The sequence below is a fragment of the Panthera tigris genome, chromosome B4 (genome assembly GCF_018350195.1).
Source record: "Panthera tigris isolate Pti1 chromosome B4, P.tigris_Pti1_mat1.1, whole genome shotgun sequence".
NCBI lineage: Eukaryota > Metazoa > Chordata > Mammalia > Carnivora > Felidae > Panthera > Panthera tigris.
This window is the reverse complement of record NC_056666.1, coordinates 110,517,583-110,539,652: the sequence shown is the minus strand read 5'-3', so window position 1 is coordinate 110,539,652 and position 22,070 is coordinate 110,517,583. Positions and strand designations below refer to the sequence as shown.

General features: G+C 38.5%; 1 protein-coding gene across 8 annotated transcripts in view; it reads left to right on the top strand.

The window, feature by feature from the left end:
* Positions 1 to 22,070, top strand: part of POC1B (POC1 centriolar protein B) — a 95,069-nt gene that overhangs the window by 42,953 nt on the left and 30,046 nt on the right. For 2 of the 8 annotated variants that reach the window (XM_042992874.1, XM_042992876.1), the window contains 6 exons: positions 993 to 1,100; positions 1,236 to 1,351; positions 2,491 to 2,624; positions 4,789 to 4,857; positions 5,570 to 5,722; positions 13,072 to 13,152. In XM_042992874.1, coding sequence (XP_042848808.1) covers positions 993 to 1,100; positions 1,236 to 1,351; positions 2,491 to 2,624; positions 4,789 to 4,857; positions 5,570 to 5,722; positions 13,072 to 13,152 — 661 coding nt within the window. Of the gene's footprint in view, positions 1 to 992; positions 1,101 to 1,235; positions 1,352 to 2,490; positions 2,625 to 4,788; positions 4,858 to 5,569; positions 5,723 to 12,741; positions 12,765 to 13,071; positions 13,154 to 16,922; positions 17,111 to 18,717; positions 18,840 to 22,070 lie in introns of those variants that run through there. The other 6 variants (XR_006220105.1, XR_006220103.1, XR_006220104.1 and 3 more) reach the window with 6 other exon arrangements.

The following is a 22,070-nucleotide window of genomic DNA, read 5'->3' as shown; positions in this document are numbered from 1 at the left end:
TTTTCTCCTACCACTTAGGGGAAAAAGAACGAACTTTGGAAAGATTCTTAAAGGAAGAGAGTGCATAAAAACAGTAGAGGAAATGTCTGAGAATGCACTCATTTGTTTTTAATGGGACATGGGGATGATAGGTGTGTCCATGAATCAGGACCTTCAGTTCTGTATAAATGAGCTATCCACTGGAGATTTAGGGCCTCCCAAGGTCCAGGAAACTACAGGCTTGGGGAGTTGATGCTTTTGTTGGTAGTATCATTTAATTTTAATTCTCAACATGCCAATCTGTTTCTTCTGAAGAGCTTCAGTACAGGGTTAGTGGGATGAGTAGTAAAGGCTGTCTTAGGTCCACATGGATAAGACCAGAAAATGACAAAAATAGAAGAAAGAGACAAAAAATACTTATGGGCCACCTGGGTGGCTCAGTTGGTTGAGCGTGTGACTTTGACTCAGGTCGTGATCTCGGGTTCGAGCTTCTCATCGGGCTCTATGCTGACTCAGAGCCTGGAGCCTGCTTCAGCTTCTGTGTCTCCTTCTCTCTCCCTGCCCCTCTCTCTCTCTCTCTCTCTCTCTCTCTCTCTCTCAAAAATAAATATTTTTTGAAAAAAGAATACTTACAAAAACAACAACAACAAGGTACTTGGCTTAGGAGGAGGGCAAAGTTGAATCAAAGACCTAGAACAAGTGCTATAAAACTAAATCATTTAACTAAAGTAAGAAAAGGAAAAAAGAAAATTGGCTGGTCTATATAGTATATTTTGCTTTTTTTTTAATGGTCTGTCATTGTGCTTATAATTTGTTATGCTTATTTTTAGTTGGAAAGATGGTTGTAGGATATGACTTTGCTGCATGGTGTGCTAGCAGTGGTCTCTGGTATTTAATATATGTACAGCCTGACATGTGTGTGTGGGAGTGTGTGTGTGTGTGTGTGTGTGTGTGTATAGGGGGTGGGGGTGATTGTCAAGAGCCTTTCACAAAGATAATCTTGTGCTTTCCAGATTTTCACCTGATGGAAGGCTGATTGTATCATGTAGTGAAGATAAAACTATTAAAATTTGGGATACCACAAATAAGCAGTGTGTTAATAACTTCTCAGATTCTGTAGGGTAAGTCCATTCTCTTTGGGCATTTATGTGGTTATATGGGTTAGTTTGCTAAAGAGGCATTTAATTATTAAGTTCAAATAAGGAAATAAAGGTGAAGAAATCAAAATATTACACTATCTTATTCTTTCCTTCTAGGTTTGCAAATTTTGTGGGTTTTAACCCTACTGGTACATGCATAGCTTCAGCAGGTTCTGATCATACCGTGAAAATCTGGGATATAAGAGTAAACAAATTGCTCCAGCATTATCAAGGTAACAGTATCCATGACAACAGAGTCCAGGTGCTGCCTGGCCTACTCCAGGAAACTCTTCAACCCACAGCCTATGCTTCTCAGTGGGGTGTGGCTCTCTCAGGGGTCACGGGCTGCCTTTGATTTGACTAGAGGACAATTAGTTGCATCAACAGCGTGGTCTGAGAAGCTGGCGTGGATGTCAGAGTGGAGAGAGAGGTGGAGGGACCTTAAAAATGATGCCGGGGCGGTTAAAGAAGAAGTTACTGAAAGCTGTTCACACGTTGGTTGTCTGCATTACCTGAGAGGTCGGGGGTAGAATTGGACTCTGAATTCTGAGTCAGAAGGAGTTCTAGGGGCACAAATAGGTGTTATAATTGGTAGAAAACAACATCCTGCCGTGGCTGTGCATTGAAGCTAGAAGAGAAATGAATTGATTTCTTGAATTTCTATTAAATCCACATTTTCCTTTTAAAATAAGTATAATACTTACCATGTGGCAGATACTGTGTTAAATCCTTACAACAGCCCTCAGGAGTATTATTATTATTGTCCCCATTTTAAAGATAAGGAAATTAAGGGTTAAGGAGGGTAAGTAACGTGCTAAAATAATTGATGGAACTAGCTTGGGGCCTTCTGTTTACAAAGTACTCAGAAGAACAGCCTTCTGATGGCTGTGTCGTACTGCCTCCTGTTGGAAGGATGGTGTCCAGAAATGAATTCTCGGACAAGCTGGCAAGACCATGGGCTCCTACAAATGTACTTCCATACTCTTCATTCCAGAGCCTCAAGCCACTAATTGGCTATGAAATTTGATTTAAGGCTAGGTTGTATATCTTATGTGAGCTGGTGGTGATCAATTGTTGGCTACGTTATATGGGTAATGTATCTGAAGAGTTTAGAGTTACATGGTTAACGAGATCATCTTTCCATGTCACACTTTCACTTTTAAAGCTATTCTGTCTCATTAGCTGGAAGTTTAAGCTGTATGATGGCAAACTACTTACTTGTTTTAGTGAGCTACATGGAATTTTGGTGTTGTGGAGACATTGTCTCTGATTGATTGTTGTTTCCAGCCTAATATTGCTAATAGGGCAAGAGAACATCTTTAGAACTGACAGTTGTTCTCTGAACGTTTTGCTTTTGTTTTCTATAAATCAGTTCACAGCGGTGGAGTTAATTGTGTGTCATTCCATCCTTCGGGTAACTATCTCATCACTGCGTCTTCAGATGGCACACTTAAGATTCTGGATCTCTTAGAAGGAAGACTTATATACACACTTCAAGGACATACGGTATTTGACACTAAGATTTGTGCTTTTTAAATTATGTATATTTTAAAGTGTTGATCCATTTTATATGTCTTTATTATCTTTCCAAGTGTGGCACACATTGTTGGTATCACAAAAAATGTTTGCTTTCAGGACTTGGTTTTTATCCACTGGAAGCAACTCTTAGAAATATTATTTATTGTAATTCTTGTCAAAATCAGTGTGTCTTTCAATGGCTGTGAAATTAATCCCCCACTGCTGTCTTCCTCAGTATGTAGCATAGGTTTGACTGGTCAAATGGCGGTGGATAAGCCTTTTCCTTACTCTGGTCTTTCCCCTCATGTGGAGGCTGTTCCACAGCTCTGACACTGAGCCTCTCACACCCTCTCCCTCCTCGTCACTAATCTCACTGGTGAGTTTAGAAGGAGAAATTCCATGAGTAGAGCCCAGTGCCTTCTACTCTTGGGAGTCTGTCTTCAGTGTTTTTCTCTGCTATTTCTTGTGGGCAGGCCTGCCCTTGTCCGGTCTTGCCTATGACTGGGTACTCAAATCTGACTCATACTGAGATTCAGTTCTGGAAAGCCCATTTACCCACAGATAAAGAGCCACATTTTCTCTTTAAAGCCCTTACCAGTAAGGAAGATGATATTCCTGTGTCTTATTTTTCAACTGATTTAGAATCCTGTGGGGAAGAGGCTTGCTATTTATTGAGCCTGTTCAGTGATACACGCGCGTGTGCGCACACACACACTCACCAGCATATAATGCACTAAATAAAAACTCTACTTAAGTGTATAAAGTATTCCTCCTTTCTGGGTAAATATACAAACTTCTCTAAGTTTTTTTAGAATGCATCCTGCATTCTCTCTCTTTTTTTTAAAGATGTCCTAGGTACTTCCTTTTAACCAATTATAAGCTGTTTATCTCCAGAAATAGAATAGGCTTTGTGGTCTAGAGGAGAAGGACTTCTTTCTGCCTTCATGTATCCTGCCTGGCTTCCTGCTTTGCTTTATCATTTGTCCTGCAGCTGTGTTAGAGCAAATCCGAAATAGACACTAACCAGCTCAGATATATGTGTATCCATGGATTTAGATTGAAGAAACAACCAATAGAAGTGGTCAAGTATCAAAATATCCATGGAAGAAGTACAGAATAATAGAAAAAAAGATAAGCAAAATATTTTAGGAGGAAAACACTACACATGATGGAATTTTTCAGTCTAAAGATATTTATGAGGCTATAATAACCTAAGTCTGTGTGATGATCTACTTGAAAAATGCAAGATGGTTTCCCCAAATTTTTCTTATATAGAAAAAGCATTAGTATCCTCTGTTTGTTTTTAATGTCCTTGGACATCTTGTGACTTGTCCAACTCCAGAGTCCTGGCTTAATTTCAGGTTCTCACTACCTCTCACCTAGGTAATTGTAGTAATTTCTTAACTGGCTCCAACCATTCATTCTCAGTCCAATTCATCATTCTCACAATCGTGACCTCAGTGTTCAACAGTCACAGCTCTCCTCCTGTCTGTGTCCTGCTGGCAAAACTTTCAGTGACTCACTATCGCCCATGTGAAGAGAGAACTCAGTGAAGCCTGTTGTGGTCAGGAAGGGGCTTTGTTTGTCTTCCCTACAGACTTGTCATTCGGTTTCTGCCAGTGATTTGTTATTCTGAGTAAAGAGTCCAAAGCCAGAAAGTCTTTTTTTTTTTTTTTTTTTTTAATTTTTATTTATTTATTTTTTAAAAGAGAGAGAGACACAGACAGACAGGCAGGGATTCTCCCAAGCAGGCCCTGTGCTGTTTGCACAGAGCCCGATGTGGGGCTGAAACTCACGAACCATGAGATCAGGACCTGAGCTGAAATCAAGAGTTGGAGACTTAACCACAGAGACATTCTTGTTAACTTACACATGTACAAGCTTTTATTTAAAGGGAAAAACGTGTATTGCATATTTTTATTAGTATTGCTTTGTAAATCAAGTATCATTTATATATGTTCAAATATAATTGGGTTGGTGCTTTGAAATCTTTACTCTGCCTACATTAGTTGCCAACAACTGGATATGTTCTATCAGACTTATTGCATAAATAGTCTATATAGAATAGGATGAAAAATGAATAGTCTTCCTGGACATAAGAAAACAATACCAAGTGCTTAAAAAAAAAAAAAATCTCCCTTTATTTTTTTAGGGACCTGTCTTTACTGTTTCATTTTCAAAAGGTGGAGACCTATTTAGCTCCGGAGGTGCAGATGCACAGGTTTGTAAATCTTTCAGCTCCTTCTCTGATTTGGTTAGGGAAAAGGAATCCAAGACCTCAGCTAAGGTTTTTACAATCAGCTCTTTTGTATATGTTAAGAGGATTATCAATGAGTTTATATTTTAACTTAATGCCAGGAAGTCTGCTGTCTCCCGGCTGAAATAGTGCCAGTTCTGGTACTTTCTGGAACTCAAACAGCAGCTCATCTGGACACTTAACTATATATGTAACTCACTGAATTCCCAATACTGGTGTGGCACTTCCACTTGAACTCTGCCTCATCTTTTATCTCTACATCTTGTTCTTCAAATGTTCAGCTCCTCAGAGGATGGTAAATACAAATTGTTAATGTAGCAAATTTGCATTTTTGCCTATGTATGACCCAAAGTCATACATAGGCAGATTTATTGAATAAGGTGGACTATCAAGCCAAAAGCATGATTTTGAACTTTGAAAAAATAAAAGGGAATTTAAAGTAGTAAGTTGTTTCTTAGTATGAATTTTAAATTGGGCATGAGGGCAATTCCAAGTGCTAAATCTTTCCCTTCCACACTTGACAAATAATATTGAAAAAAAATAGCATTGTTGAAATATACATCTAGCTCTCCTATTATAAGGGACAATTATGTATATTGGTTTTTGTAAAAATAAAAATCAGTTCTGGTGCTTTTACATGCAAGTGGATAACTGCCAACATACTAATTTTTTAAAGGTCTTATTATGGAGGACTAATTTTGATGGCTTGAATTGTAAAGACATTATTAAAAGAAATCTCAAAAGATTACATTTTGATTCATCACCACATCTTGTTGATATATACCCAAGAACACCACATCCCCATGAAGGAAAAATTGAGACTGTTGAAGTGAGTACTTTGCCCATATTTGTTCTACTGTTTGTAAGTGTACATTTTGGGGCTATGGGTCAACTAGACTTCATTCTGTAAAACGTTAGGCCTTAAAACATCACTTTGAGAAACAATTATGTTGACTGATACAATAACACTATAAATGGTGATGGCGTGTAATACTGCTGAAGCCTCTCGTATTTGCTTCTTGAAAGCCTAGAAATAAAGCTTAAAAATTGTGTCAATAATAGTAGGAAATGAGAAATCAAACGTAAGGCCGGTGACCCTGAAGCCTGACTTAACTTTGTATTCCTGTGTGTTTAGGAAGAGTATGTAACGGCTGTCGTAAGAACAGGGCTGAAGGGCAAGAATGTTTATAACAGTCATTGAAATAGGTATCGTGAAGCCTTTTAATGGCAAAAAGAAAAAAATCTCGTGGACAGTAAGAAGAGATGTAGGCATTAAACCTGATAGTTGAGACCATTTTACTATTTGCCTGCATATATTTTGAAATATTTAATTATCTATGTAGCTGTAGGTTTTGCTTCACAAGTTCCCTCAGGTCCTATAGATTTAAATGTTCTACTCTTTTCAAAGACAAAATTCATCTTTTCTGGATACTTGGCTGGTATTAGTGTGTTTCTTTCCATTTTGCATGATTATTCGTAAGCCCCTTTCTCTTCCAAGAACTGATATCAGAAATCATTATTACCTATTTATCTGAATTGGTTTTTCATCATTGACAGAGCCTTGCTTTGCTTTTCGAGTAGCTGTTTTGAGTTCTTAACATGTACTCCTGAGTGACAGTTCAGTCACCAGCACTGTTTACATGGTGGTCCCGTACTCCCTTCCACGGAAGGTCCCTGCATTTCCACCCCAGTCAGCTCTTTGATTCTTGGGTTTTGGTACCCTCAGTCTTTAAAAGTTAACTTTTTTGGATTCTTTTCTAGATTTTGTTTAACCACATGTGGGGATTTCTGTCGTCATTTTTTCTTGCTGGTGTTTATTTTCAGTTTTTTTGCTATAATTTTTGTCCTTTCTACCTTCTGGCCATCTTTCCAGTTCTTCTAAACAAAGTATGTAGTACCTCTTTGTGCCATTATTATATCATCATTATTACTCTATCATCATTTTTTTACTTGTTTGAAAGAAGTAATGTAATATAATTTGTGGTTCGTCACATTTTGTTTTCAGCGTCTGCCGTGATAGATGTAGTTGTCGATTCCCTGTGATCGCATATATTCACCTAAAATGTTTGGGAGACATATTTTAGGTTAAGTTCTCTTTTCTTGTTTTACCCCCAGCTGGTTTTGTTGACTCATGGTGTGTTTTATTCTGGCATGTCTGGGGCTTGGCCGGGCTTGGTCCTCTGTGCTGCCGCTGCCCTGTCATCCACTCAGCCACCTTCCCAGGGTGGCGCGGGTAGAGCTGCCGGCTGAGGAATGGGGACCCGGGCTCCCCATTCAGCGATCTCTCCGTGACACCACGCCACCCCCACCTTAGAGAGCCAAGCCATTTTCCCTGTGGTTTCCCGCCAGCCCCGGCCCACTTAAGAGTTCTGGACTTTCTCTAAAATGTCAACAAGTTGTCTGAGAAGCGCTGCTCTGACGCAGCAGCCAGAAAGCAGTAGCGGTGGCGGGGTTCCTTTGTTTGGCGAGGTCAGGGTGACCCGGGCCATGCAGAGCCACCCTCAACCATGCTTTTCACATGCACACTTGAAAAATCTATTCAAAACCATCTTTTCATCCTGGAATTAGAGTTCATTTATACTAAACAGAAAAGTGAGCACTGTGACTGAATTGTTTGTGTCCTAAAGAATGTCAGCCTCCATGTACCCAGTTTCAATTACCTGTAAGCACTCACGTTGCATAAATTAAGTACGTGGTATGAATGTTTATCTGCAAAACATCTTCATTTCATGTGACGTGGAATGCCACAGAAGTGATAGGACGCTGCCTGTGAACAACCAACTGTTTGCTTTTTGTTTTTTTCCCTTAAAAAGCTCTTATGATAAAGCAAAGGTGTAAAGTGTTCTGGACAGAGGACATCTTTAATATTACAAACAAATGTTAAATATCAAATTTTTTTGAAGGCTCCAAGTTAATGTCTGGGGATCCCTCATAGAACCAAAAGACTGTTAGTTTAAAAATATCACCTTGAATGGAAGAGTTTGAATCGTAATAGACGTTGTATTGTGTCTATTCATGATTAGTAAGTTTTACTTTGAACTACTAAATTTGGGGGTTCATTTCTTTTCAAAGGTTTAGGCAGGTTACATACGCTACTTTGGAAATATTTGAAAATTAGAAAACTTTTCTCTTTTTTTGAGGTAAAGATGCATGATTAACAGGATAAAGAGATGTGGAAAAAATGGCTCCTAAGTGATCTAATTAATTTTCCTAACTTGCTCTTTCTACAGTAACCGTGAGGATTCCATTTCTGAGTCTGAAGCATCATAGTATTCCCATGATTTATGTTTTTTATGTGTCTTCTGTGAGGTTCATTTGAATGGCATAACCTCAGTCTCCTGGGTGAAATCGTGCAGCCTTTTGCAAAAGCCCCTATTTGCCAGCTCTGTGTGCCTCACTTGTTAGAAGGTGGGGCGTCCTGCAGTCTTAGACCTTGGGGACCAGCTGACTAAATATGGAAACTGCTAATCCTTCCATGGATAGAGAGGGTGATCACAGATTACTTTTAGAATAAATGAGAGAAGGCCGCATGAAAGAAGGCATGAAACACGCAATCCTAGCTTTAGCTATGTGAAACAGACCCCTCCTGTGTCCTTTCCAGTAACCTAACTGCACATCCTTTGTAGCACTCCTGGCCTAGGCACACCATCTTCTTTTTTTTAATACATATTTTTAAATTTTATTTTTAAGTAATTTCTAAACCCACTGTGGGGCTTGAACCTACAACCTGAAGTCAAGACTTGCATGCTATATGGACTGAGCCAGACAGGCACCCCCTACGTACTCCCATCTTAAATAAAAACATGAGGACAGCTTTTTTTCTCATTTTGGTGGGAAAGAAGCCAAATTTGAAAACTAGGTAACTTAACTCTGACCACTCTGTGCTATGGCACGTCATTAATTCGTGCTGGCTTTATCTTCTTCAAACTGGTATGAGCCGAATCACACAGTTCTGCCCCCAGGCAGTGTATGTGCAGTACCCTAGACTTTTGCATATGTTAATGGGAAGACAATAAATCTATCCTAAGGGCAACAGGCATCAAAATAGTTATGCTAGGAGAATTACAGAATATTACTGGAGGGGAGTATGGTTAGTTAGCTAAAAAAAAATTATCAATAAAATAATTGTTCTGGTGGCTTTTAATTTTATAATGGCCATTTGAGATGAATTTGATCTATAAATTGCACAGGAAATTCTGTGTGATATTTAACAGGTAGGAAAAATTCCTTTAACTTAACCAAACATCTATATAATAGTATTTTGTGATAGTCTTCCCATGATTCATTGTTGAAAATTGATCAATTAAAAACATTTTTTTAATGTTTATGTAGAGAGAGAGAGAAAGAGAGTGTGTGTGTGTGTGTGTGTGTGCGCGCGCACGCGTGCACTTGTGCAAGTCGGGGAGGGGCAGAGAGAGAGACACAGCATCTGAAGCAGGTTCCAGGCTCTGAGCTGTCTAAACAGAGCCTGATGCGGGGCTCGAACTCATGAACTGTGAGATCATGACCTGAGCCAAAAGTCAGCCACTTAACCAACTGAACCATTCAGGCACACCTGAGAATGGATCAATTTAAGTCTTCAAGTCTGAGACTGGGTTTTTATTTTAATCTTCTCTGAAGGTTGAAAACATAATTTCAGGTAAAAAATGACCACTTCTCTGCAAATTGTATATTTTATTTCTAGCCATGGCATATACTTATATTGTTTTGGGCCTCCATAAATGTTCTTCAGAGATTACATAATAATAATATTAGTAGTAATAATAATAATATTGAATACATACAAAGCTATTCTAATTGGCTTCTAAAAATTGTCATTAAATCTTCCTTAAAACGCTACAAAGTGCTATTTTTATTCCTTGAGAAATCGAGGCACATGTAAGTTAAAGCTTAAAGTCAGGAAGTGGCCATACTAGCATTTCGACCCAGGTGCACTGGTTCTGTTTTGTCCTTTTAACCATTTTGATGGAATGCTTCAAAATAATCAAAATTAAATTTTATTCTGTTAATAGAGAATGAGTATCTATGTGCTGGACATTGTACTAGCTTTAGAGGGTGCAACAAAGAACAAGACAGGAGTGCGTATTCCTTGCCCTTCAGAATTTGTTAGTAGCAGTCCTAGGGCTCCTCACAGAGCCCCAGAGTGGGTGGTGCGTGTGAGGGTTTCTTTATGCACGAACCCCTCCGTGACGTGTCCTTGTTCAGTGATGGAACACTCGGCCCTCAAAAGGCAGCCCACTCCATTTCAAGGTGAGCAGTTATTACAGGGTCCTTTCCTTTAATAAGGATGGAGAGCTAGAACGTACTGTTAATATTCCTGGAGATGAGCTAGCACAGAACCAGCCCCTCCACATATTCTCTTTTTGAGAAGAACGTCCTGCTCCATTTTAATGTATGTGTCAGCAACTCGTTAGCTCCAGCAGGAGTTCTCCAACTTGTAGAAAGCAGCTCAAGGATTTCCCCACGAGAGAGGCTATTTCCATGGGGTTTAGATTTTTTTAACAGTTCCAATTTCAGATGGTAAAACCAGATTGTATTTTTCATACGTAATTGATTTCATGTGTACGCTAGGTGGCAGTAGATAAAAGAGAATAAAATGTCTGCAGGCAGTCTCTCCGGTGGCTGGCTAGGCTGACTGGAAGGAAGGTGACTGATCCTCAGGTTTCTTATCTCGGCCCCCAGTGTGGACTCAGAGCTGATAGGAGGGGGCTGTGTTTTCTGCTGTCTGGAGCCGCCAGAAAGAAACCAAGGTGCTGGCAGGCTGGGCCGATAGGCCCTCGTCTGCATCCTTGGCTGTGCTAACCCTTCTCTGTGGTGTGGGCATTCTGGGGCCTGCACCTCTGATGCAGGTGGCTGGGTAATTATAAAAGCCTCTTAATGTTTCCCAAACTACAGCTTTACCCATCAAACGTGATAAGTGCTTTTAAAATCATTCAGCTCCTCTTCCGCTGGTCTCAGCCCTGATCACCCCAGTCCCGGGCTGTCGCAATGGTGTCCTCACTGTTACCCTACATGCCTCTGTCCGATCCGTCTTGCTAAAGCATGTCGTGGGCCCCATCTTTTCTGTGCCTTCCCCAATTCCCTCACCTGTCACAATTTGCCCCTTGCAATCTCTCCTGTTACTACCCTGTGCAAAGGTATCACATCAGCATTCTGCCTCTGTGCTCAGGAATGCTCTTGACCTCCTCTGTGTCTCTCGGCTTTTGTTTTCTAAACCTTTCTTTCAAAGATCCATCTTAAGCCCTTCCTGTGTTTTCTCCATGGGGAAGATTTTCTCACGAAGTCAGCAGTTTCTTCTTTGAGGTTCTTATATACCCACTGCTGGGACCATTCATTTGATACAAAGTTCTGCTATCTGTGTTTCCCTTGGCTAACCAATTTGTATTCACGATCTTTAATAAATAATTGATGATGATGTGGTTTTATTTATTTTTTTCTTTCATCTTCTAGAATTCTGAAGTGACCTTCCTCAGAAATAATAGCCAATCTAGTTAGCCAATCTTGCTTTTCTTTTTTATTTACTATATATATTTGAATCTATAATTAGATGTTATTTACTTTTAGATGGTTTTAAACTTTATACAAATGAAGTCATACTGAGTCTATTTCTCTATAAGCGCTTTTACACTTAACGTTAAAATCCTGAGAATCCTACATACGGATTCTGAATTCATTCATTCATTCATTCATTCATTTATTCATTCATTCATATGTTGTTACATATTGTATTTTATTTATCTTCACGGCTGGGTAGGATCCCAATGAATTTAGCACAGTAGTAATTCGCACGATTTATGTGTCTTTTCCACTGTGGATGAATATTTGGGGGCCTTTGGTTGTGTGGTTTTTTTTCCACCATTGTAAACAGTGCTGCCATAAACAAGGTTGGCATCACTGAGCTTTCTCATTTTTGGAACCTAATAGATGTTCAGTGGTATTTCGCTTTAATCTGTGTTAATTACTAATGTTTCTGAAAATCTCTCAATATGCTGGTCAACTGTTAGGTTTTCTCTTCCATAATTTTTTCTTGGGATCACTGTCTTTCACATTAATTTGTAGATGTGCAAGAAAAACCTACTTTTTCAGTTTCAGACATCATAATCTATCCTCCTTTTCCATGTTCTAATGGTTAACTTTGTGGTGTCCATTGTTAAAAAGAAATTTTTGGGTTTGATGTAATCAGATGTATGAGGTTTTTAAAAATTGGTTGTTTTATATATATATATATATATATATATATATATATATATATATATATATATATATATTTATTTTTTAGAGAGAGAGAATGAGAGAGAATCTTAAGCAGGTTCCACACTCAGCATGGAGCCCGACGTGGGGCTCAATCCCACGACCCTGGGATCATGACCTGAGCCTAGACCAAGAGTCAGACACTCAACTGACTGAACCACCCAGGCTCCCCTAGTTAGGTCTTTTAAAATATATTTTACATTAGTTTTATTATTTTTCCCACACCAACCTTTGTGTGTTTATTCTGATGTATTTACATTTTTATGGTATCGTAAATGATATCTTTTTGTTCTTTTTAAAAGTTGTTTAATGTCCAATGTGGGGCTTGAACTCACCACCCTGAGATCAAGAGTCACCTGATCTACTGACTGAGCAGCCAGGCACCCCATAAATTTACATTTTCTGACTGTGTGTTGAAGTACAGACGTGCACTTGATTGTGTGAATCAATTTTGGATCTTCCTAATGAGTCAGCAGTAGATTCTCTTGGAATTTTTCCATAGATAATTATATATGAATAACAATTTTATTTCTTTTGTTCCAATTCTTATATCTTAACACCTTTTATTTCCTTTTCTTGCTTTAATGAACTGGCTAGGACTTTTTTCTGCATCTTCTGAGGTGGGTCATTTTATTTTATTTTATTAAAAAAAATCCTTTTATAGGTAAATTATGTTGATTTTCCAATGTAAAATCAACTTTTTATTCCTGGGATTAATTCACCTGGTCATAGTGATCTTTTCTTATACATTGATAGACTTGATAGGCTGATATTGTACTTAAAATTTTTTGTATTCATGTTAGTGAATTTAGCAATGTATTTTAATTTTTAGAATATATTAGGAATACCCTCTAGGTTATTGCAAATAGCATTCCGTTTTTTATGGTAGAAAAAACTAATGTTAACTTTTCTTGTATATATACACAGATTAATCCAAAGCTTGAGGTAATCGATTTGCAGACTTCTTCTCCCCCTGTTATGGACATCCTTTCTTTTGATTCTACTACAGTAAGTTTTCTTTGACATTTAAGTGGCATATAATTATTTGGAGAATCCATTTTCCTTAAAAAGTGTGTGGGAGAGGGGATAAAAAATGGGCTAAATAGCCTAACATTTTAGCATTAAAAAAAACCTTGTACAAAAAGTCCTATTTACAATATGTCTAAATCGCCACAAGGGGGAGCGGCACCAATTATCAGAAAAGGCTTTACTTTGATAACCTTGAGCTCAGTCTAATCCCTACTCATTGTCTCATTTCCTATTAGGGTGCTATCCAGGTGATATTTCACTGTGTTGTCACAGAACAGATTTTCTTCTCTGTTAATTGCCTTTCAGAGATGCTAAACTCACTTCCTAGTTTTCTCCATAGAAGCTATAAGTAAAGCAGCCATTTCCCTTTGTCCCTATTAGTGGATAATCCCTATGGTGGATTATCCAGAGATTAAGTATTTTTGGTATTTGCAATTTTGTTTATAAAAACTACATACATATAATTTATTTGCGCAGTGTAAAGTCAAAGATTCAGACTTCAGTTGGAGTCTGTTAGCCTTTGCAAGGCTAATCATCGTTGCCATCAACTCCTGCTAGTCAATGCACAACTAGTCCTAAGAATGAATGGGAGGCATTGCATGCATGGTCTTTGGTGACACTACTCGGATGGTGTCAGTATAGTTAAATATTCTGGAGAGATTATTAATGTGTGGCCAAGAAAGGAAATAAACCAAAACACTTGACATTATGACATTGTACACTTTCCAGCATATGTCAAGAATAGTATTTTTTGTAGAGGAATCCTGCAGAAGGACTAGTCCATCCTGAATCTGTCCTGTACCAGAAAGAACTGTACTTATTAAAGTATTAAAGGGTTCTTTCAGTGTTAATCCCAGGGAGAGAATACTCATAGATCACTCATGGGAAGTTCCACCCACAAGAAATCAGCCTGGGGGCTTGGGAGGAGGGCAAGTAACCAAGGGGATGATTGTCAGAGGGAAGGAAGTCCAGTAATCAGTGGTGACACCTAGAACCTCAAGCAGGCCTGTGGTCTTGTCTCTTACAGTATTCATGTTTATAAAATATCCCTCCTAGCATTTCTGCATTAGTAGCTTACTTATGACATTAAAAATTAACTAGACATCCAATTCTTGCCATATTGATTGGTGACTTGTAATAGTGCTCAATACATTCATGTTTGTTCAATGAATTACTCAAAAGGAATGCTGTTGAAACTTATAAATTCTAATGGGTTGGGGTTTTGCCTCTGTAGTAAAAGGAGCAAAAAAGTTAGGTGGTTTCTGAGATTTGAGGCCTTCTTATGAGGTTATCAGTCTATAAAGTTGGGCATGCCTGACCTAGAAAATATCACAGATCATCCAAAATCTTTGGCCTACACTCTCCCTGCCAGTACCCTTCAAGCTTTGCAAGGTCTCATGACATGAATGATGCAGATGTTTTTGAGAGTATGCTATGGAAGTGGCATAATTGCCACCGAGCAAGTGATAGCAGGGTGTCTGTCCCTGGATGGTAATCCGAGGGTGCCCAAGTCAACTAGTCCATGTTATAGGACCCTAACTCAGGGACTATGATGTATGTGGGACTTTGAGAGGACAATTTTGTATGATAAATGCACAAGTTTGCAGCTATGCTACAAAACTAATAAGATTAAGAGTACAATTATTGTCCACATAAGGGATAATATTAGGTGGGATTATATGAAATTGCCATTCTGTAGGCAAAAATGGTCTAATGTCAGTGATTTCCCCATGGCTCAACCCAACATATAAACATTACAAAGAAGACTGTACTGTTACTTTGAGTTGTGTGCTTGATGCTTCATACAAATAAAACAAAACATAGGAAAACAAAAACATATTTGCCCTAAATTGGTTTAGCATTAGGTTAATGAAATCCCCTCTAAGTAGATTCTTTTACAATCTGGAAGATAGCTGTTTGCCCCCAGGTAAGGTGTAAAGACTCCTGATGTTACTTATTTTACTAGGACATTCTGTAAAGACAAAACTAGATGCTCATAAAGCATCTTTTTATAAAGATTATCTTTAACGCTTTTTCCTTTAAATTGTCAAGGTATATATCTTTCTTTTAGCTCACTGTTAGATAATTGGTTAGAAAACTATGGTGAGGGGCGCCTGGGTGGCTCAGTTGGTTAAGCATCTGACTGGCTCAGGTCATGATCTCGTAGTTCATGCGTTCAAGCCCCGCCTCGGGCACTGCTGACAGTTCAGAGCCTGGAGCCTGCTTCAGATCCTGTCTCTCCCTCTATCTGTGTCTCTCTCCCACTTGTGCGCTCGCGCTCTCTCTCTCTCTCTCTCTCAAAACTAAAATAAACATTAAAAACATTAAAAAAAGAAAAGAAAACTATGGTGAAATCTCTTTAAATGTTCATGTTCCATTAATCTACTGGCGAGTCTTAATCTGCAGTCCCCTCTGTACTTCGGCTGCTTTTCTGTTCCTTCTGCACAACAAATCAGGCATAGTTGTAGAGGATATTTGTGTCTACTGTGGCATGAAGCACCGCTGCGCTGAGTATTCGTGATGTGAACTTTGCATGTCATTGTAATTTTAAAACCCAGAGAAATATTAGAAGCCAAAACACATAGTGTTTACAGGTGGTTTGGGGTTTTGTTATTGTGATCACTCTTGTTTGGGGTATTTATTCGTTTGGTTTTTGTAGAAGACTGGAAGAAATTTTCAAGATAAGGCATAAAAAAGATTACTCTTGAAACCTTAATTTGTCAAATTTCCTAGTAGGATACGAGCAGATTTGTTATGGTATAGGGAACAGTTGGCTTCTGTTGCTTCTTTGACCTGATTTACTGTTACATTCAGGATGATTTCTAGATCTGAGAATACTGATATCTGGGCTCTGGTGCTTTCTTACTACAGAGAAGAAATTGTGGCATACAGTGTAACAGTTGGTAGCTCTGTGACTTGCACTTGTGCCTCTAATGCCAGGCGGGAAATCTGATACAATATTTCAGCATCAAAATAAGCTGTTACCAATCTGCATTTTTTAAAGCTTAATTGTTTAAATAAAAAAGAAGAAGAAGAAGAAGAAGAAGAAGAAGAAGAAGAAGAAGAAGAAGAAGAAGAAAGAGGGGGGGTGGTTGTAAAGGGTTGTACTGGCTCTCATATAGATATAGTTTTAAAATGTTGATCTCACATTCCTGAATCTTTATTCTCATTACATTGTTACTTATTATATACTGATTTTCTAAGGGTTTTGCAAGATTCCATTGAGTCTTTTAATGTTTTCATTTATTCAGTTAGAACCAGACCAAGATTTTATCATCAAAGTTGTACAACAGCATTTAGCATTGGCATTGACATGTGATGTGGGATGTTCTAGACCCTTCCCCATCGTCACTCCTTCCCTGCAAAAGGCAGGCAAGATAGGAATTTCTCTTCTGAATCCTAATGTAAAGTCTTTTTTTAAAAAACAATACTGATTATAAAAAAAAAATGTTTTAAATACTCTAGAGTTATTAAAATATTTTAGGTAAACTATATTCCTAAGGTTTGATGTGTTGATTTTACTATTATTTGTCCTACAAATGAACAAAATGAAATTGATAATCTTGTACACGTTCTTCTGATTGTCGAAACACTGGACTCTCTTCTGAGAATCAAAGTGATTCTCCTCTTCATTCTGGCCACTGTGTAGAAGATGAACGTAATGTGGATGTCTTTCCTTAGAAATGGGGACAATATTTCAGGTCAAATTAATCTTTATAATACATGGAGAATTTGTGATTGTATTGTAGGAAAAAAAAAATCAAGGGTTTTGGTGCTCCAGCAGTCAAGATATTTAAAATTGGAGTGCATGAAAGCATTACATGAGATGCTCAGTGGCCTGTCAAGCTGCCTACCTGACTTCAAGAAACTTACAACCTAGCCCAATAGAAATAAGAGTTTAAGAAACAAGTGGCAATTTCAGTATACTAGATGAAAGGTATGTATGATTGCCATAAGAGATTATTGATGGAAGTATTCTGAAAAGATCACTAATGGGCTGGAGAAAACTAGAGGACTCCTCTAGAAGGAAACTTTTGACCAATTCTTGACCTAACCAGAGTTGGATAGGATTTTGATAGGGACATTCCAATTGGGGAAAGCAAGTTGTAAGTGGACACCTCAGAAATAGTTGAAAATACGTACCACGGTAATAGAAGTACATCAGTCTAGCTTGGGATCTTTAAGTTGCTTGCCTCACCGGGTAGCCCCTGCAGTGAAAGGCCAGGGATGTGCCTGCTTGCAGCACACGTGTGTCTCAGCCTGCACTTAGTGACTGTTCTGTGCCATTCACTGTTCTTGACTTTAGAAAAAGCGAACAATAATACCTGCCCAGATAAGCTGGCTTTCAACATTCTAGTGGGGAAGACGGGGAGTTCACAGGTTAAAAAACAGACTGTATAGCATAATAGAGCCCAGCGCATATAGGCTCAAAACATGCAAAGGTTTAGAAAGCACTAAAGGCAGACAGGACTAAGGGTGCGTTTTAGGTAGTATGTTCAGGACAAGGGTCATGCGAGAGGTGACGTGAGGAATGAAGGGAACATGCCACACGGGTACCTGGGAAGGCACTCGAGGCAAGTGGGAGCAGTGCTGGAAGCTCCAGTTGAGAGTGAGGTGGGCGCCTCCAGAGGCTTTCCTTTGGAGTTGTGTGACTTAGGTTTTAATGTGTTCACCGCGGCCACCGCCATGTGGAGAATCGCCCTGGGGATGGGGGTGGGGAGGAACAAGAAGACTTGCTGGTTAGGAAGCTAATGAATAGTCAGCAGAGAGGCCTCCCTTGACCCACGGTGGTAGCAGATGAGGTGGTGATAAGTGATCCATTCTGGATGTATTTTAAAGGCAGAGCCAAGAGGATTTCCTGACAGGTTTGATGTCAGCTGTGCGATTCCCTGTCTCCTTTCCCCAGGGACAGTAAGGTGTACCCTTGAGGAATCTCAGGGCAGCTGAGATTATCTCCTGGCTCTGCATCATTCTGCCAGAGGGGTTGCTGAGGAAAAAAGAACCGTGGTTTTACTACATCCTTTTTTAGGATCAGGAAAGTGATCAGTTGAATCAGTGCAAGAGATCCTCTGCTATTGCTGTGACTTCAGGAAGTGAGCGCAATGGTAAAAAACACACGACTCCTTCCTAGATGTCATTTAGATTTGTATTTTTCAGCAAAGTGCACTGGTTTCCCCGTTGGAAAGATTTGTGCTTCAGCATATTTTTAGAAACAAAAATGCTACCCACTTTCATGGAGATAGTCATACAGTATATGCTCTCTGAAAAATATTAATGCATTGACAAAATATATGGACATACAAAGAGTAAAGTTGCAGATACAGAGAGGATATTTCCACGGATGTTGTGGCAACAGTTTGTCCTGGTTACTAGACAACATTGCATAACTAGTTCAGAGTGATTCCAGTTCCTAACTGCTTATGTAAGCAAAGATTTGGAAAGACTTACTTGAAAGAACACAGTACATGCAAACCTAAATGTCTCAAAACTAAAATTTATCACTTTGAAAGTGTAAAATGGTAATATGCAATTTATTGTCCCCAGATTCCCCATTTACTTTTCCGGGGAAATCCGTAAAAATCAGGTTGCACAAGCCTCCCGCTTTCACTACTTTTCTGTACGCTAACATTGCTGGTTTTACGTATAAACCGCCTCTAAATTTGGAGGTAGGTGAGATTCTTTTTTAAGTTTTTAAACTTTGCAATATTTTTATAAGGTGGCTTTTGATTTGCAAGTTTAGCATAGGATTTCTGAAACTAGGTGTGTTGTTTGTAATTTTGTTGCTGCTTACTAAGCTTTAGAAAAACAGTTTAATGTTATCCTTGGGCATTGGTTTAGTGGCCCTGGGGTATCTTTCTCCTGGCCCTTGCTCTAAGCATTTGAAAGGAAATGAACACACGTGTTTGTAGAATCTGTATTCGGGTTCACTAGCTGGTACCTTTTACAGTTTTCCTTCTTTTAGTAAAAGACTTTTAGTCTTCATTTTCGACAATAGTGAACATGTCAAGTAGGATACAGTAATTTTTTTTTTTCTTTTAATCTGGTAACTCAAAAAGTTAAATGTAACTCTAAGATGCTTAGTAGAACCAAAAGAATTCTTATCAGGGTTGAGAAATAATTTTTTTTTTAATTTTTTTTAGTGTTTTTATTTATTTTTGAAGGAGAGAGAGAGACAGAGCATGAGTGGGGGAAGGGCAGAGAGAGAGGGAGACACAGAATCCGAAGCAGGCTCCAGGATCCAAGCTGTCAGCACAGAGCCCAACACGGGGCTCGAACTCACAAACTGTGAGATCATGACCTGAGCCCAAGCCGGACGCCCAACCGACTGAGCCACCCAGGCGCCCTGAGAAATAATTTTAAAACATTGCCCTTTGACATTGTAAGAAATGAAGTAATTGAGAAAGACATTTTACAAATAAGACATACATGATAATCAACAGAGGTAATGAAGAAAATGTTTTCACAGATCCTTTACCATTTAAAAGAAAAGACCACTTTTTTTTTTGTTCCAGATACAAGTTATTTTAGAGATAGGAGCGAAAATATTAGAGATGGAAAGAGACTATTTTCAATTAGCCGTATCTTTGCTTTTGAAGTATATCATGACCCATATGTTATAAAAACTACCAACAGTTGTGAATGTGATAGTTGACCTTTAAAAAATGTGTTTTTTGATTAAAAAAAAAAAAGGGATCCAACTAAAACTTTTTAGTCTGTTAAAGGAACATGACTTTTTTCTTTTTTAGAAGACACAGATCTCATCATCTGTAAAATTTACTAAGATAGTACAACTATAAAAAGAGATTAATAGTGTGGGTCAGAAGCTTTCTTTTTTTCTTTCAAATAAAATGTAGTTTTTAATAAAAATCATAATGGCCATAAGTCCCAACTGTTTGATTTAGCTATACTGAAAAATATACTAATTTGAGCTTCATTCCCAATTTCCAGGTCACAAGGAAAGAAAGCTTACATTAATGAGGGTTTCCTTTCACCAAAAACTGTTATTCTAATTAAATTTCAACAAAAATGATTTAGGACTTAAACTCTTCTCTGTGAAATGTAAAAACAAACAAACAAAAATAAAGAGACTCTATCCAAAAAGATTGTATAAAATACGTTACTTAGGAGTCCAACAGAGTACTTTTTAGAATTTCCTTCAGAATATTAGCACATTTCTAGGAACTGGAGGTGTGAAGTTCCAGGTATTATTTCTGCCTTCCAAATTCCTGAGCTGCTGTCTCTCCTCCTCCTCCTCCTCCTCCTCCTCCTCCTCCTCCTCCTCCTCCTCCTTCTTTCAAATATAATTTATTGTCAAGTTGACTAACATACAGTGTGTATAGTGTGCTCTTGGTTTGGGGGGTAGATCCCATGACACCCAGTCAGTCAGAAATTCTGTCTTTGTAAGCTATGACTCCTAACTGCTGCAGGACTACGCTCGGTCCGAGTCTAGGGCTCTAAGCCGCACCCCCAGTTCCCACAGCTGAGACTGAGGCATGCTGAAAATGCCCAACAGCTCTCTCTGCCCACACATCCAGTAACAACTGGTTCCTTCCTCTTCCTGTGGAAGAGCAACATCCTCTGAGATGAGAAGAAATGCACCCTGAGGAATGCAAGAACAGCAGTGAGCTTTTCACACAGGAAATTACTACAGTAGCACTCTGAAAAGTGCCCAGTCTCTTGGACCGTCAGCCCATGATGAGCTTCCTGCTGCTGACCCAGAGGATGATTTACTGTGGAGTAAATGCCACCTGTGGGTCTGTCAGAGTTTCGTGGAAAACCGTGAACTCCGCTTTCAGCGGTTCTGTACATCTCTACCTGTCTGGTTTTGAGTTGTTGGGTGCTGCAGACACAGTAAAGCCAGGTGGCTTTGTCCTTCTCTCTGTTTAGCCACTTGGCAGTTAACTGTTTGGCGGAAGTAGTCAGCAAGTCTGCTAATAAGAATTTTCGTCATTTCTTTGGACTTTATGAAACTAGGACTTGTAAAATATGTTAGGGCTTCAGAGAGATTAAAAACCCTTATAATCCAAGTGAACTGGTTACTAAGGCCCAGTGCTGGTCCTTGTCTGCTTCTTTCTGTGTCTTTCAATTTCCTTTCTTTTACTTTCTGAGGTAAGCATCAGTAGAAGGTCCCATACTGTGGGTATGTCATACATGCTCAAGCATAGGTAAAACTCTGTTGCTTTGAACCGACCCTGATCATTTGCATTTCAAATGGATTTTTACAACTGGAGAATGTTTTAGTATAATTTACCTTTAAAAAAAAATAATTCCTCCAGCGTTTTCTCTTTCCTTTGCATGAGGTAATGATGGCTGCCATAAAGCCCGGTTTGTGTATTACATGTACATTTTAAATTGCCTTCTAAATTGCTACAGGATTTTGCTAGGTTTCAGTGTTTACGGTGGCAAAATTCTTTTACTTTTCATGTATTTGTTTGGATTATTTTACTAAAGCACATACAAGTTACTTGAGTATTAGTTAAATAAAAGCATAGTATATATATCAGTAGATGGATTATTATTATTATTTTTTTTAGTAGATGGATTATTATATAGCCATACCATATTTAACAACAGCTAAATACAATGTGTGTGATTCTGGATTTGATCCTTGGTCAGTGGGAAAATTGCTATATAGGACATGATTAAGACAATTGGCAAAAATGTAATATGGGCTGAATATTAGATAATAGTATCAATGCTAAATTTCCATTTATGGAAATGGTCTTGTCCTTAGGAAATATCAACTACAGTAATTTAGATAAAAGAGGCATAGTGTCTATAGCTTCTCCCAAAAGATTCAGAAAAAAAAAAAATTAAATAGATAATGATATACCAGATGTGGGAAAATGTCAACACATGAATCTAGATGGATATATGAGAGTCCCTTTCATTATTTT